The sequence below is a fragment of the Protopterus annectens genome, chromosome 8.part0, assembly GCF_019279795.1.
Source record: "Protopterus annectens isolate FY-2018-M chromosome 8.part0, PAN1.0, whole genome shotgun sequence".
NCBI classification, from domain to species: domain Eukaryota; kingdom Metazoa; phylum Chordata; order Ceratodontiformes; family Protopteridae; genus Protopterus; species Protopterus annectens.
This window is the reverse complement of record NC_056741.1, coordinates 1,494,766,831-1,494,783,237: the sequence shown is the minus strand read 5'-3', so window position 1 is coordinate 1,494,783,237 and position 16,407 is coordinate 1,494,766,831. Positions and strand designations below refer to the sequence as shown.

The 16,407-nt window shown below is 42.0% G+C and overlaps 1 protein-coding gene across 4 annotated transcripts in view; it reads left to right on the top strand.

The window, feature by feature from the left end:
- Positions 1-16,407, top strand: part of ZBTB16 (zinc finger and BTB domain containing 16) — a 1,288,889-nt gene that overhangs the window by 236,599 nt on the left and 1,035,883 nt on the right. For all 4 annotated transcript variants that reach the window (XM_044081079.1, XM_044081076.1, XM_044081078.1 and 1 more), the window contains exon 3: positions 4,405-4,502. In XM_044081079.1, the coding sequence (XP_043937014.1) occupies positions 4,405-4,502 (98 nt within the window). The remainder of the gene's footprint in view (positions 1-4,404; positions 4,503-16,407) is intronic.

The following is a 16,407-nucleotide window of genomic DNA, read 5'->3' as shown; positions in this document are numbered from 1 at the left end:
GTAATTATGGCCTCTCTCTAAGGCATGATTTATAGTTTCAGTGCCCCCCCCTCCCCAAGTGATAGGAACACAATATAGAAACTAGATTACATTGCAATTTGCTGAGAAAACTGGGGATTTATGTCCTTTACATGTGATACTTGCTGCAGGAGAAGCACGTGGCATTTCTTATTTTGACAAAAAGAAAAGAGTGAGGCAATTTATAAGCTTTGTGGTACCTTGTAAAATGTGCAAACATAGTTCTTTGGTGGCACTGTGAGGGGCCTACTGCTCTGCATGAGGCCTCATTTTTAAAACACAATTCTTATGTACCATGCCATTCTGAATGTGCATGCTCTCAGTGTTGCACAATACCTTTAAGTTCTTCAGGCAGAGTATTGGAAGTTGGAGTTTTTGTCCCTTTAGGCAGTATTTACCTAATGATAATGATTCTGATGGCATTGCAGCTTCTTCATGGGTTATTGCACTTTCACAGTTAGGGTAATGTTCACTCTGTTTGGGGGATGGGGGGGTTGTTTCTGTATAAGATTCAGAGTGTTAGCATGCTATTTTACTGATAAATACAACGTCTACATAATTCCCGGGCTCTGTCTTTCATAGTATCTGACTATTCTTTCCTTTTCTTAAGCTGTAGCTAAAGTATGAAGTTGTTTACTTTATTAAATGGCTTATAGTGTCGCATAAACGTAATAATGTGAGTATTCTGAAGTCTTACGAGTGCTAACCAATTTTTTTTTTCTTTTATTTTTTTTCTTCTACCAAAGAGTCCTAGTTTTTAACGCATTCTTGAGTACACATTTGGCATATAATTGGCATACAGTATTCATATGCAGATTTATGTTAATTGACTGTTTTGAAACCCATTTTAGTTTACAGCCCTTTTGAAGAGCACATAGTTTACATTTGATTTGCATGCATTAGTAAAATGCAAATATATTTTAAAGATATTTTCAGTCTTTCAAAACATTGAGGTTTGTTTTTCTTGGTAAGTCCTTGAAGCTGTTATGGTCTTAGGGGTCAGATTTTTATGAACATATCCATCCAGATCTCAAAAACATGTGTTTGTTCTTAGAAGGTGCATAATGTAGCCAGCAATGTTTTGTAGTTTTTTTTTTCCTGTTTATTAAATACTGTTTGTCACATTTTTTATTTCTTTGCTGAACATTTTATCAATTTAAATAGCATGTACAGTTTTAGCTCCTTCATAATTGTTTATCAGACATTCAGTTATTGAGTGAGGTGTGCAAACACTGGAACTGTAGTGATTACAGAAAGAGATTGCAGTATACTGAACTTCAATGGTATGATAGACTTTGAGGTGTTAGGTGTCAGATGAATGTACCACTAGATTGGGGTATAAAACTGTAGACTGACGACTGTTGTCCTTACACTGGTGAAGACTAAGGTCAAAAAAAGGTAAATAGATAAGCTCTCTAATTACTAAAATAGCTTAGCAAAAAGGCAAGTTTCAAGCCAAAGCATTGTGCAAGGCATTGGATCAAAGTTATGTCCAGATATAGCAACTTTTTTCTGAGTGCAGAGTCTTTGCAGTTTATCCTGTTTAATATGTTTTTAATTAACTGCAGCGACAACGAGTTCTGTGTTAAAACTGGAAAATAATTTTGAAACTGTGAACATCAGAGTGATGGTGAGATTAATTGAATCTTAAATTCTGTAATGCAAACTGACATACTGGAGAATATGGAAGTTCAGAAAACTGTATCCATTAAATGAAAGTTGGTTTATTACAGCACAGGTGAGTGTGACCTTTGTATCATTATCAATGGCATGTTAAGTAGCCACTCCAGTGAGTAAAAAAAAGAAAGGCAAATACATTCCTGTAGATAGTAGGGAAGCTCTATTTTATTATTTGAGTTTGCTGGCGGACACAAATGTAATTTATTTTTTTCAATTTTGAGCCTTCTGTAAAGAAGCCATGGGGTTAGGGGGATGTTTGGTGTGGTGTAGGGTGACCAAGATCATTCATAAAGCATTTAGAGTATTGCTACAAAAATACCAGTATTACAGACCAGAAGGCCAACAGCTGCAGTAGTGCTGGGAACTGGTTTGCTTGACTGAGGTAAGGGGAAACCATTTGAAACTCTCTCAGAATACAGAATGTAGGTATTGTGGAAGAACAGTGTTTTGAGGAGAGGGGACTGTTGCATCACATGCTTTTCTAGTGCACGCTGTGCTTCAGAGCTTTTACAAATTCTGTCTTTCTGTAGTCGCGTAGAAAGTCTTGAATGTGCATGGGAAAACCTTGGACCGATCCCTATAGACGGTTTTGTTAGTTTCTTCATGACTGCAGATATTGACATCTCAAAAAAGAGGGTAATCATAGTAAAGTGAATGATACTTAAAAATGGCTATGTAGAAATTGTAGGTAAGTGTTGTTCAAGGGTCTTAAGAAGGCAGTCTAACAGATTAATGAAGATGGACAGTGGAACAGTAGAGGGGTGTGTATCGTTGGTCTTTGCCTACATGGCCCTGTCTTTGTTCTGTCAGTTCCATGTGAGGCTTATAAATCATTACCTCCAGTGCTTCTTAGTTGTTTCATAATTCCATTGTCTTAAGCAAACCACTCTTAAGCATTTCTGTTTTAAATATGTTTGAAATGACTGACAGTCCTTTAACTGTGTTGCTTTGGTGACAGATTGTGTTAACTGCACCACACTTTCCATGATAGTTCTCCTCAATCTGTTTTCACATGACTAAAAAAAAACTAAACCATCCCTTGCACTTTGGTTCCATTTTTGTAGTGAGTCAGTGTTATCTAGTCCCCTCCCTCCCAGCCACATACAGAGAGAGAGCTGCCTGGTTGCTTCTTGCAGAGCCTAATTGGGTTTGAATTGGTCTGGTCCCTTTTGTTGTGTCCTGTAGCTGGTCTTGTGTGTGTGTGTGTGTGTGTGTGTGTGTGTGTGTGTGTGTGTGTGTGTGTATATATATGTGTGTATATATATGTGTGTATATATATATATGTGTATATATATATATATATATATATATATATATATGTATAGAATATGTGTGTGTGTATTTGTGTGTACTCACACATGTATATAAAATAGTTGGTCTCCTGTGATGATAGGCCTCTCTCTACCAGAAGCTGAGATGAGAGCTCGCTGTGAAGGTGGATGGGGTGGGAGGTCGTAATTTGAGCAGTACCAGTTACACTAACATAACTTAGTTATTTGAAGTAGCTGCAACACTAATTATAATAGTCATTATGTTCTCAGTAAATATCATTTCTATGTGAAATACAAAATTTGATAATATAATTCTGGATGCTGGGCTGCCATTTGCTTGATGAATGTCAGTGATCTCCAGTAAAAGATGATGAACTACATCTATGGAAGTTAGAGAGGAACTGTTAGACTGGTGAGCAGATGGAATATTTTTAAGAGGCACCAGCTTTCAAGTAAACTATTCCATCTTTCAAGTAAACTATTCTTTCTATGGAAGGTAGAGAGGAATTGTTCTCTCAGACTGGTGAACAGATGAAATAGTTTACTTGAAAAATGGTGCCTCTTAAAAATACAGTGAGCGTTTAAGATTGTATGGGCAAGTAATGGTAAAGCTGAACTGAATGACTGTAGCTAAGCAAAATTCAGCTGATTTCTCCAGTGCCTTTTGGAGAATGATTGGGTGATGGAAAAATCTGAGCTGTAATAAAGATGAAGCATTAAAATCAGGGTGTTAACTGCTGCTTTGCATTTGTTTTTCTTAAAAGGAATAACTTGTTAGCAAAGAGTTATGCAGCCCTCATTGACTATCCATTTTGATAGATGACATACAAGTTACCGATACTGTTAAGGAAATACCTCCCTACTTCTGCCCAATTTCTTGATCGTTAAGCTTGAATTGCAGTAAGCCCAGCCTGTCTATGCTTTAATCATCTTTGTGCTTTTTAATTTTATGAAACCAATAAAGATTATTGGTGCTGGTAGCTGCCAACCTCCCCTTTCTGCTTTTGAACTTTTTTTTTTTTTTTTTCTGTAGTCTTGCACTTGTATATCCTGTTGTACATCTTTTTTGGAATACAGATGCTTGACTTTTTAAATGTTGAAAAACTGCATGAGGTTTTCCATTCTGTTCAGGACAGACTTACTGTGTTCACTCGCACAAATTGCTAATGCTGCCTTTTCTTCAGTACATCCAATTTACACCCTATAACCCTCCCATTCCACCTTGATACATGATTGAAGAAAGTTTTTCTCAAGCACCGATTTTGGTTATTGTGCAGTTCTCCACTCTCACCCTCTGATTAATGTGTAGAGCAAGTTTCTGAAGTCTGTCTGCTTAGATGCATACTCTGACCACTGCATGCCATTAGACAGGATAGGTAGGGAGTTACGATGTGGCATAATAGTGAAAAATAATGTACATCTCTCTCTTTTTAAGGAAACTACACAGTGGTATCAAGACATTTGGGTGTGAACTTTGTGGCAAGAGCTTCCTGGACAGTTTACGGCTACGCATGCATCTGTTGTCTCATTCAGGTAGGATATGAATAATTTCTGTCTTTTGATTGTTAAGAGCGAGTGAAGGTGGTTTGCATATATCATTATTTTAGTTGTCAGTGATTTCATACAGAGTCTTGAAACCTCCCAGGAGTTTTTTCTGAAGTGGGAGAGGCGAATGGGCTGGGGGCTAACCTGTATCAAAGGAAAGGCATTTTATTTCTTCTGCACATAAGTGTCATGTTTAAAACTCTATTTTCTTTTCTCATTTTTTTTTCCACTACACAAAGGCCATGTTGAACTTGTAGCATATTTATTCTGGGTCAGTTATACATTGACATGTATAATTTGCTGCAGTAATAGTTCTCTTAGTCTAGTTTAATTACAAGGTGCAGTTGAATCTCAAACTGAAGTATAGTTATAAACAATGGTGACACACACACACGCTTATCATCTGTTTAGGTTTGTGCTCGTTTCTTGGAGCTTGATTTTGCACTCCCTGTCTGCCTTCTCCACTTTTTACTGGAGTAATCTGGCATGTTATATACCCTCTCCTTTCAGTATTCATTTTTTCTGTTCCCCAAAGACTAGTATTATGTCCAGTGCTTTCTTAAATGTAGTACCCTACTGTACTCAATCTAGTTCAAGAGATATTTAAAGGTTTTTGTTCCTTCCTTATTTGTCTTCCATGTCTACCACAAAAGAGATAAATGACATTTCTCAGTCTCTCCATTATTTTAATTGACTCAAGTCATAAAATATATGGTCTGTTGAAGCTATAAATGTGGACTGCAGAACTGGCCCAGGATGGATGGAGTACTTCATGTGAACCTTCACAATAACATTAGCCCCATGTTCCTTCATCGAATAAGTTTTTTGTAAATGCCCCCCAAGGTGTTATTAGATTTCTTATAGTCTTGTTACAGCTCGACTCCTTGATGGTCTCACATTATGATGGCCTCATACCCCTTTGTTGATTTGAGGATTTAGTTACCACTCATGCATGACCATCAAGAGTAGAATGCAGCCAAGTAGCATGATTGAGTTGTTAGTGTAGACCTTGTATGTGGGAGAGTTCAGAGATGTTTGCTTGTTTGAAGAATAGAAATATAGTAAGAAGTGAAAATGCAAAATGCTGACATTAATGGAAAGTGACAGTTGCTACTGCATTTGTTTGGCATGAACAACAAATGTGTAGTTCTGTACCGTCAGCAGGTATCTTCACCTTTTGTGGGTGTCATGATGGCAGATCTTTCGGACTTTGCTCTTGGCTACTGTTGGCAGACTCTCAAGACACTCTGCCCTCGTTCTTTGGTAGGGAATTGTAAACAGTTTATAACTGTATACAGTCAGTGACAGCTTGACTTATTTCTAATTCTCATTTATCACACTTCTGATTCAACAGGAATCTCTTGTGTATATGTTAGACATTTAATATTTTCCAAACAGCCATGCTTCAGTAAAAGGTTATCTTAAAAGGAGCAATAATAAGCAAACAATTAAAAAGTCATACTGAGGAATATCTTTCAACTGCCCCTAATTTCTGCTCATAAGTTTGCTGTAAACTCTTGAAATCCGTGATGATTTGATGGAAACGAATTGTGAATTACAGTTAAAGACTTGTTTTCCTTTGGAAAACAATTCATGTACTCTTATTTTGTCACCTTTATAAATCCATAATCTTGATTTGCATCTTGTGTCCCGGAAAATGTTCATCCTCGTCTCTGTTCCTGATGATGCTGAGAGGTAAGGTACCATGTATGTGAAAGTAATGGTTATATGTATACATGATGTCTGTAAGGTCAGCCACTACAAGAAACAGTACAGTTACATCACACTTAAAATGAAAAGCCATAGGAAAATTGGCGTGACAATAGTGTAATTTCTCATCTCTCAGTCTGTATCGCAAGTGAAGTCCGACTGTTGGTTGCAAAACCAGATAAATTATTTTTTTGTAGTTCAGTTTATCGTACAGTGTTTGTTTAAATGAGACAATATTTTTTAAAACTTTGATTCTCTGCCCCTATCAGTTTGTATACAGTGGGGGGTAGACACTGTGAGTACTGCTCTGTTTTTGAATGAGACTTCCCCATGAAAAATTACCTGTCCCTGAAATACAATGGCCTCAGAATTGTTTATAGTAAATATAATATGCAGGGAGTGAAAACCCTGCAAAGCGGAGATCAGTTTCTGCAAGTGTGCTTTTAATTTTATTTAACCTGGTTGGAAATCATACTATTGATTTTCAAAGGCAGTGTTATAACCATTTCTTGTTTTACATTTTTTTTTCATATTGACATGGCTAGCATTCATCAAGCATTGATTTCAGATCAGTTCATAAAAGTATAGGTGCTTAACTTTTTGGCATGTGATGACTAATCCTTACAGTAAAATACTTATTTGTTTGATCTGCTATAAAACAACTACTAAACAGTAGACGATTTTTTGCTATTTTTGTTTTGCTTAGTAAGCCTGTTCTAGTTTTGAAGTCTTTAGTTTTCATTTAACTATATGGCCAGAGAAGCTGCCCTGTACTGGTGATCCTCTTTTAACCTTTCTTAAAACTAACCTGCTATCTTGGTTCTGAGATATTTTCTCCTTTGCAAATGTCATCATCCTCATACTTCACTGCTTAAACCTCTAGGCATTGCTGTTCCATTAGATGACAGCACCTGCAGGAATAAAAGGCTATGCATCCTTTTTCAGGAGGCAGTCCGTACCGATTTGTAGAAGTATTGGAATAATATTAAGCTCATTTAGCGGGCAGAATTCCTAATACCAGCAAAACATGTCAGGACTTCGAAAGCCTAAACAACATACTTGTACTGAATCTGAATAAGCCTTGTCTTTAAAATCTCTGAAACAGTTGTGACCTATTTACACATCAGCCAAAAACAAAAAAGTGTAACCAATTTCTTCTTTCATGTGCAGTGATGTGCACTTCTTCCATTTCAGATGTAGGCGTAAAGGAGAAATGATTATTGCTATGTATTTCATCTTTCTCAAGTTAACCTCTGTTTTCCTCACTATAATTGTCTCCACCTCCTTCACTTACTCTGTTATTGTATGCAGAAAATGTCTGTTTCATTGTTATACACTGGCTCTTTCCAATGCTGTTGTTCTCTCCCAGTGACAAATACCTGTCCCGAAGGGGGTTTATGGAAGTATTGCAAAGTATTGTATTTTGCTTTGATGTGTCCGTCGCAGGTATTTTGCTTATTTTATTGTATGTGCTTGTGATGGAAAATGGGCAAATAGTCTGTCAGTCTGTTTATACAACTCCTTAACCTGAAAATATGAGGAAGCTGCACAGTTTCTTGATAAGATTGCTAAGTTAAGGCACTAGGTTTTGACACTATTCTGTTTCAGTGCCTCATGTACAAATTGTCATACCAGTTTACCTTTGACTACACTTGTCATAGATGTTTTAAACTTTGCATTTTACACCTTGTCAGTTGAATCATGTACTTACAAGCCAGTAAAATCTCGTCAGGACTCTAGGAGCATCATTTACCAAGTTGTTCATTTTAACTTGAGGGCAGTCATTTTTCCAACTTTTTCAGTTTTATTAGAAGGGGCAGTGACTTCCCATAGTTTCAAAAAGTCGTCATTAGAGCTGAGTAACACGGAGAACTACTATTTTATGTTTAACATTTTTTCTGAGTAATATTTGATAAAAAGTGTAACACACAACTATTTTATTGTTATATTCCATTTCATAATCTCTTTTATAGGTTCATAGGTTAGCACTAATCTAACTGCCCTTGCGAGCCATTTTAAGCCTAGCCAATTATCTCTTGTGAGACTCAAACCCTGCACCTTGTGTTTGTAAAGCAAGCACCTTAATCATTAGGCCACCCTCCCAACCCCTTTTAGAGCCAGAAACAACAGTGAGACTGACCTTGTATGGGTAGTTAGTGAGCACCCCATGGTGGGGGATTAACACTTCTGTGTCATCATTGTCTTTTTAGCTCTCCCAGTGGTACCTGACACCACAAGTCATTTATTCTTCATGAAGCACGTGTGCTGTTTTGATTTGTCTGTATCTCTCTGGTATTGCATCTTTTGGGAGCTACCTGCTGATGTCTCAAGACTCAATATTTGTTCTGTAAGTTTTCACAATATGCATGCTGCCAGTACAAAAGGTCATATGAGGTAGGGGTAAATGGTGCAAGTGTTAAACTGATTTTATTCAGCTGTATCTCTCTCTCTCCTTTTCCCATAAACACCTGCCTGGTGTGCTTGGTTTCATTTGATTCATATCCATGCAATGAACGAAGCTGTTTTCCTGGTTAGTAAAAATCAAAGACTGAGGCAGTATACTAGTATATATAGCACTATATGTCCTTCAAAGGTCCCCCCTTTTTTATTGGGATAATAGATTATTAGAATTTGTCTTTGTATCAGCTACTGTCAACAATCAAACCAGATTGCATACAGCATGTCATGTTTATGTTGCAAAAGAGATCACGATGTCTTAAGTGGTTGTTCATGGCTGCCATTGGACTTGCAAATGTGCAGTAGGTCTGACAGGATAGGGTATGTTAAGCTGTGTACATGAGGCAGAGATTACCTCTGAATAGCCTGTATGACGCCAAGAAGAAGAACAAGGCTTTGAGGCAATTCACATAGTTTTTATGATTTAGGCCTTTAATTTTCCTAATAAATTGCTTTGAGCATTCAAGTTGTGTCATTTTTGGACAAGTGCATATGGAAGGGGGAATAATATACTCAACGAACAGCCTGATGAATGCAAAATGACCTGGATGCCATGCTCTTAGTAATAAATTATGCAATAAAAAAGGACTTTCTTATAATATTCCAGATTGAGCATCTTATTGCATCCTAAGACTTTGCTATAGTGAGCCATACCCTTGTAATGTTAAGTTGTCAATCTCGCCTTCATTCTTGCTGGATGGGTTCGGAGCCGATCCTCGGCTCCGACTTGGCACTAGCTTTAGCTCGAGAACTCCTTTTACCAGCTCGAGGCAACCTATATCCCATGATGCAAGGCGGAACTACCCAGATCTCGCTTGCCGCTTAGCGAAGAGGTCTCCTTTGCCAGTTGAGGTAAGTTTTTCTTGTTAAATAAGAAAAAGTTTAGTTAGGGTTTTAATTTCTTCAGTGTTAGGTTAGCCTGTATTTAGTACAGCCCACCCTATTCCTTCCCTTTTAAACTTTTAAAATAGTTTTTCAGTTAAAGTTTTAGTCAGGCCTAGTTCCCAAGTTTATTCCCTTCCTGTGTGTCTGTGTAGGGATTAAGTTGTGTGTGTGGGGACTGTTTGTGTATATCCTTTAGGATGTCTAGGGAAGGCAAGGTCTGGGCTCAAGAAGTGTGACCAGTGCTGTCAGAAAATGTCCTGACAGACGGTCACACTTCTGTGTGTATTGCCTGGGTTTTGCACCTGCAGGACTCCTAGTGCTGTGTCATGCCTTAGCCAGAGAGTCCTGCAGGAAAGGAGGAACAAACTGATCAGGTTTGTTAAAACCTGAAGGTTCTCCTCCTAAGCAAGGGGCAGGAACCTCTTAAGCCACCGGCTCAGGCTACAGTGTCCAAGCCTCCTCCGTGGTTGATATCGGCCGGCTGGAGCCGATGCTTCTGCTAGAGTAGTGGGTTTGGTGCCGCCGGCCCGATACCCTGACTACTGTTGCCTTGTCGCTCTCGCTGGAGCCGACACTTTATCCAGCATCGAGCCGAGAGATCCTCGGCTCCATCTGGGGTTCAAGGGACTTCTGCCCGGCGGCTCGGCCCGTAAGAGATCCCGGGTCCCTTCGATACTAAGTATTCACTCGGCTCTGGGGTCTCCTTTGTCGGAGCGGAACCATCGGTGCCGATCTTCGAGATCTTCCAGGCTGTCTGACCACGATTTGGAGAGGGTGGTAAGCAGGCTGTTGAAGTCTCAGGCACTGCCCCAAATGCTCCATAGCCCGCCTCAACAGGCTTCGGCTATAGCCCCACTCTGAGATTCCTCCTCCGACTCCACACCAGAGTTCGGAGCCGGAGCTTGGGACAGCGACAGCCTGGCGTGCGAGCCGACATCCTTCGCTCCGTCATCCTCGGCCCGATCTCCTCCTTGAGACTTTCCTTGAGGATCCGGTCGCCGGTTCCACTGTCGGCCCGAGGGGCTAGTGGCATCGACCCTTGTCCGACCCCGCCTCCTCGGAGCTCGGCTTTGGTAAGCTCGGCCGACATCGGCCTCGGAGCCTTCTCTCTCCTGAGCCGACCATTCCTGTTTCTTCGGAGCGGTGTGTTCAGGTCTCCCGGGAGAGGAGCCTTTGAGGTGATGAGGAGTGTCCTGGCCTCTGAGCCTGGTCAACGGTCTATCCTCTAGCTCCCCTCATCAGTGCCTGCAGATGCCTCTTGCCAGCCTCTGCTCTCAGGCCCAGGGATCCATCGCCCCAGGTTTCCCACTGGGACCTTCTCCTCTTCCGAGGTTTCTCCTGACCCTGCAGGGGAACCCCGGAAGAGGACGGTAAGAGGAAACACACAGACTCCCTGAGTCTACTACATCTGATACCGACTTAGATGAGTCGGAGGGTTCCCCACGGTCCCTCTGAGGATGTCTCATTTTCAGACATCCTTGAGCTCCTCAAACAGAGGGGAATTGGCCTCCATTGACCCCCACGAGGATGAGTCAGTATACCTGGAGGCTTTTGGATCCCGACCCTCCACCTCCTGGGTGTCTCGCCTTCGACCCACTCATGCAGGTAGTGGCTCGAGCGCGCGGGGCTCCAGATTCTGTGGAACCTGTCCCCAGGAGACCATCCAAGTTCATCACGGCCCTTCGACAAACAGTTCCTGTCCAAAGGTGTCTCTGTGGATGCTATGTGGGTGGCGGCCACTAAGAAGGAACTGGCGGATCCTTCAGTACCTGTCCATCCTCCTAATAAGGATTCTAGGACCATGGACAGGTATGGAAAGCGGATGTTTTCTTCAGCCACTTTTGTATGCGCTCGATTCTCGCGTTAAGCTGAATTACCTTGTCATCACCAGGCTTCAACGAGATATTCTCAAGGAACTGGGAGAAGTAGTCCAGGATCCTTGAGCTGCTGGGGCTCAGGAAAAGATTGCCTCTCAGCTAGCTATCCTGAATTGGATATCTAACTCCTCCATGCGGCTCATATCTTATGCAGCCGATGGAACGAGCAGGGCCGCAGGCACAGGTGTTGCTTAGACGCCAAGCCTGGATGCGGCTGTGTAATTTGGACCCTTTAAGGCGCCCTTCACCAACACCCCTTTGATCGTTCCGGCTTTGTTCGGACCTCAGGTGAAGGATACTTTGACCAGATGTGAACAAGACGGTAAACTCTTTCTGCCGTTGGAGTCCAGTTTCCACTCCTTCTAGACCATATCCCAAGGGTCAGAAGGGGGAAGATGTGGTCCAAGAAGCCCAAGGAGCTACACCGACCCACGTGGGTCAGTTTACCCCTAGAGGCAGAGGGGTAACAATAATAGACGCCCTAGAGGCAGGGGGTCCTCAGAACCAGGGCAACAGGGAGCCTCTTCCTGAGAAGCCTTTCAGCATCCCTGAGGTGTTGCCCGACTGTCCACCCTTGGAGGCAGTCAGGAAGAATTTTGCTGTACCCAGTAGCCTGGCAATCCCTATCACAAGAGAAGTGGGTACAGTCGATTATATCCGAGGGTTACAAAATCCCTTCGAAGGTTTCCGACCTCTACAATCCCTTCCAGACATCTCACCCGGTCAAAGGATTTGGCAAAACAGGAAGTTTCAAAACTCCTGGGAAAAAGAGCCATCCAAACAGTGCCGCAGACCAAGTAGGATCCGGCTTCTACTCAGATTCTTTTGGTCCCCAAAAGGACGGAGATTGGAGACCAATACTAGACCTAAGCAGACTAAACAAGTCTGTCAAAAAGGCAAGATTCCGATGGTCACGCTGCATCCATTCTGCCCTTTCTGGGCAAGGACAACTGGATGCTCGATAGACCTTCAGGATGCACTATCATATAAAGATTCACAGACGCCCAGAAGGTTTCTCCGCTGCTGGGAGCCAGTCATTACCAATTCAGAGCACTGCCCTTGGCCTCACTTCAGCCCCCAGAGTGTTCACCAAATGCATGGCGGTGGTCACAGCTCACCTGAGACGCCGAGATTCCAAGTGTTTCCTTATTTGGATGACTGGCTCCTCTCCGCCACCTCCAAGGATCAGCTTCGGTCCAGAGACTACACCTACAGCTTTGCAAGAGTCTAGGAATTTCGTGAATTTCGAAAAATCCTCTCTGCTGCCTTGCCAATCTATCACCTTTATAGGCGAGAGTTAGATATCACAACATGTTAGCCAGACTAATCAAAAGGATTCTGGACATCCAGAAATTTGTTCAGCTTCTGTTACAAAGCAGCAAGGTCAAAGCCAGGTTTTGTCTTGAAGGTTCTAGGCCTAATGGCTGCAGCCATTGTTCTTCTTCCACTAGCTCGCTTCTACATGCATGCCTCCTGCAGTGGATGTTGTTCACGCAGTGGTCGCATCAATGATCTGCCCATGAGACACGAGATCTTAGTGACACAGTCTTGCAGGGCTCATCTACTATGGTGGGTATCTTCCCTCTTCTTCATCAGGGCCGACTCATTTGTTCCCTCCTCCAGTTGCCACAGTCACCACGGATGCCTCTCTGATCGGGTGGGGGGCATTATCAGGGCAGGATGGTCCACGGACGGCAACCCATAGAATACCACCTGCACATAAATGTCCTGGAGATGAGAGCAGTGCTTTTAACGCTGCAAGCCCTCACCGACTTTCTTCCCACAGGGACTATTAGTACAGACGGACAATATGTCCGGTCTGGTACATCAACAAACAGGGCGGAACCAGGTCCTATCCCTTATGTCGAAGCTCTCAGACTTTGGCAATGGGATCTCTTCTCAGCGGTTCTGATAGCAACGCACATCCTCGCAGGTCCAACCTATTGGCGGACAGGCTAAGCAGATCTATTCTGATGCCTCACGAGTGGTCTCTCAATCAGTCTGTAGTGGATCAGATTTTTCTGAAGTGGGCACCCTTTGTTACGATCTTTTCGCTACCCCTCAAAACAGCAAGTGCCCAGATTACTTCACACTATTTCTCTTCCAGGCCAACCCTTGAGAGACTCTCTAACCCAGGATTGGCCTCGGGACTTTTATGCTTTTCCTCCTTTCCATTGATTCCACAAGTCATTCAGAAAGCCACCGCTTTGAGAGCCAAATTGATCCTCATTGCTCCATATTGGCCTCGACAAATTGGGTTGCCTCTACATCATCACCTTCTGGTGCAGCCCTGGCATCTGGACCCAGTTCCGGATCTTTGATCCACCAGTCGGGTCAGCAGCACCGAGCCATTCATTCTCTCAACCTCACTGCTTGGTTGCTCCACTTCTTCCCTAGCCAGGCTACCAATGATTTCTGACTCAGTCAGAGACATTTTAGTGTCTTCTTTAAAGTCGCCCACTAGAACTGTTTATGCTAGCAAGTGGCGACGCTTTTTCTATTTGGGCAAACGCCAGAAATATTGATCCTTTCACCGCTCCTATACATTCTGTTTTGGATTTCCTGGCGGAGGTTTTTCATTCGGGATCGTCATCATCTACAGTCAAAGTACAAATGGCTGCTATTTCCAAATTTCATGTTGGCTTGCAGGACAATAACATCATGTCTCATAAGTTATGCAAAGCCTTTTGAGAGGAGTTTTTCTCCTAAAACCGCCTGTGAAACATCCTCCTCCGATCTGAACTTAATGTTGGCATCCCTAATTCTACCTCCTTTTCAACCGCCTGCTACGTGTTCTTTAAAGTTGTTGACATGGAAAACTATATTTTTGCTGGCTGTTACCTCTGCAAGAAGAGTTTCTGAGATTCAGGCCCTCTGTATTCGCTCACCTTTATCTGGTGTTTCATAAGGATAGGGTTCGCCCAGAACTAACCCTTCCTTTCTTCCCAAGGTTGTATCTCAAGCCAATATTAACCAATCTATTGATCTACCAGTTTCTTCCTAACTATTCTGACAGAGCTGAACAGAAGCTACATTTTTGGATGTTCACCGTCAGCTCAGGTACTACTTACATAGGACTAAACAAGTTAGAAAATCAGACCAATTGTTTGTCTCCTATGCAGAAACAGGTTGGGTCTTCCAGTATCTAAAGTGACCTTATCTAGATGGTTGACTTCCACCATTTCCTATGTGTACTCTCTTAGGGCAAACAACTATCTTCTAAGCCAAAAGCACATTCACCAGGAGTCTATCCACTTCTGTAGCCTTTCAGGATAGACTTCCCATTGACACTATTTGTGCAGCAGCTACTTGGGCCACGCCATACCTTTGTGTCTCATTACAAGTTGGATTTGGCCTCCAGAGATAGTGCCAGTTTTGGGTCCACTGTTCTCAAGAGTCTGTTCCATTGAGCCACCCGAATACAGTGCTAGGGACGTCCCATCCAGCAGAATGAGCAAGTAGATTGACAACTTAACATTTAGAAGTTATGTACCTACCATAACGCTCCATGTTAGTTGTCTTCTCGCCTTCTTTCTACCCCTCCTCCTTCCCCTGGCCTGGACAGATCTTGGAGAGTTCCTATTAGATTGCTTCCTCTGGAGCATTGTTATGAGGACTTCTTTTAGAAACCATGGTTCCTAATTATATTAGGATACGTCTTTAGCAGGGTTAGTTAGCTACCAAATGAGATCTGAGGTAGTTCCGCCTTGCATCATGGGATATAGGGTTGCCTCGAGCTGGTAAAAGGAGTTCTCGAGCTAAAGCTAGTGCGAGTCGGGCGAGGATCGGCTCCGAACCCATCCAGCAAGAAAGAAGGCGAGAGAAGACAACTAACATGGAACGTTATGGTAGGTACATAACTTCTAATTATCCCTTCTTAGATGCTGTAGTGCAAACTTCAGAGGGTAACAGGGTGACTGAACCGTACTACAATGATGCACTTCCAATGACAGTTATTGCACCTGTGGGGTGAGACCTGTTTTAGCTTCTGGAAGTGGCTAAGTCTGTCGAGGAGCACTTTTGGTGAAACAGAGGACAGCTGTCTCCTTTTGGTAAGAAGCTGTTCTTGAGTAGAGAATTTAAGTTTTCATTTCTAGGCCTGCTGTAGAAAGAAGATGCAGAGGTTTATTTTTGTTGTGTTATTATATAAGGACTAGAATTTGCATTTTAAAGCTCTTGCATTCAAATCAAAGTGGTGTAGCGAGTGTTGGAAATGTTGATCCAAGGAAGAACATGTATGAATTGATATGAGCAAATAACCCAATGATCCTTCCTAAATTGTATAAACTGTAACTGGAGTGATTGTAGTGCCTTTGAGTTACAGATGAGCAGTATTCTCAGATCGTCAGGCATAGAAATATAGGCCGTGGATAAAGCATAGAGGTGTATCCACGACCTATGTTTCTATGGCTGACAGTCTGAGAATAAAGCATAGGTTAGATAGGAATCACTCGGGCTTCTTCTTATGAATAGTAACCAGTAATTACTTTAAGATCTGACAGGAATATGGATGCAAAATGGGAACAGATTTAACTAGGATACTAATGTACATGGTTGACTTGACCTGGTTTAGAAGTGTGCTTAAGAAAATGCAAAACAAACACATTAAAGAATATTAGGTGCAGTACATGCCTTTATAATGGCCACATCTGTCACTGAGCTGAAATCCAGTTACTGATGGTAAGTGAAAAATTGTAAACATTGTGTGAGAAACCCATTTCTTTCCCTCTGTCACTTCACAAAATTGGCAGCTGTGCATGTGTTTTTTGCTGCCAGGTCTAGATGAGTGCCCTGATTTCAGTGCCAAGGAAAGGAGGCTTATTGCAGAACTGCGGTAAGGCATAGTAAGTACCAGCTGCAGGCCCATGACTTCTGATTTTTCTGTTTGAGAAGAGAAGCACAGGAAGTGTTTGACGTTTGAGGGGTTGTCTTGTATAATGCTGTCAGGCAGACATCTCACATGT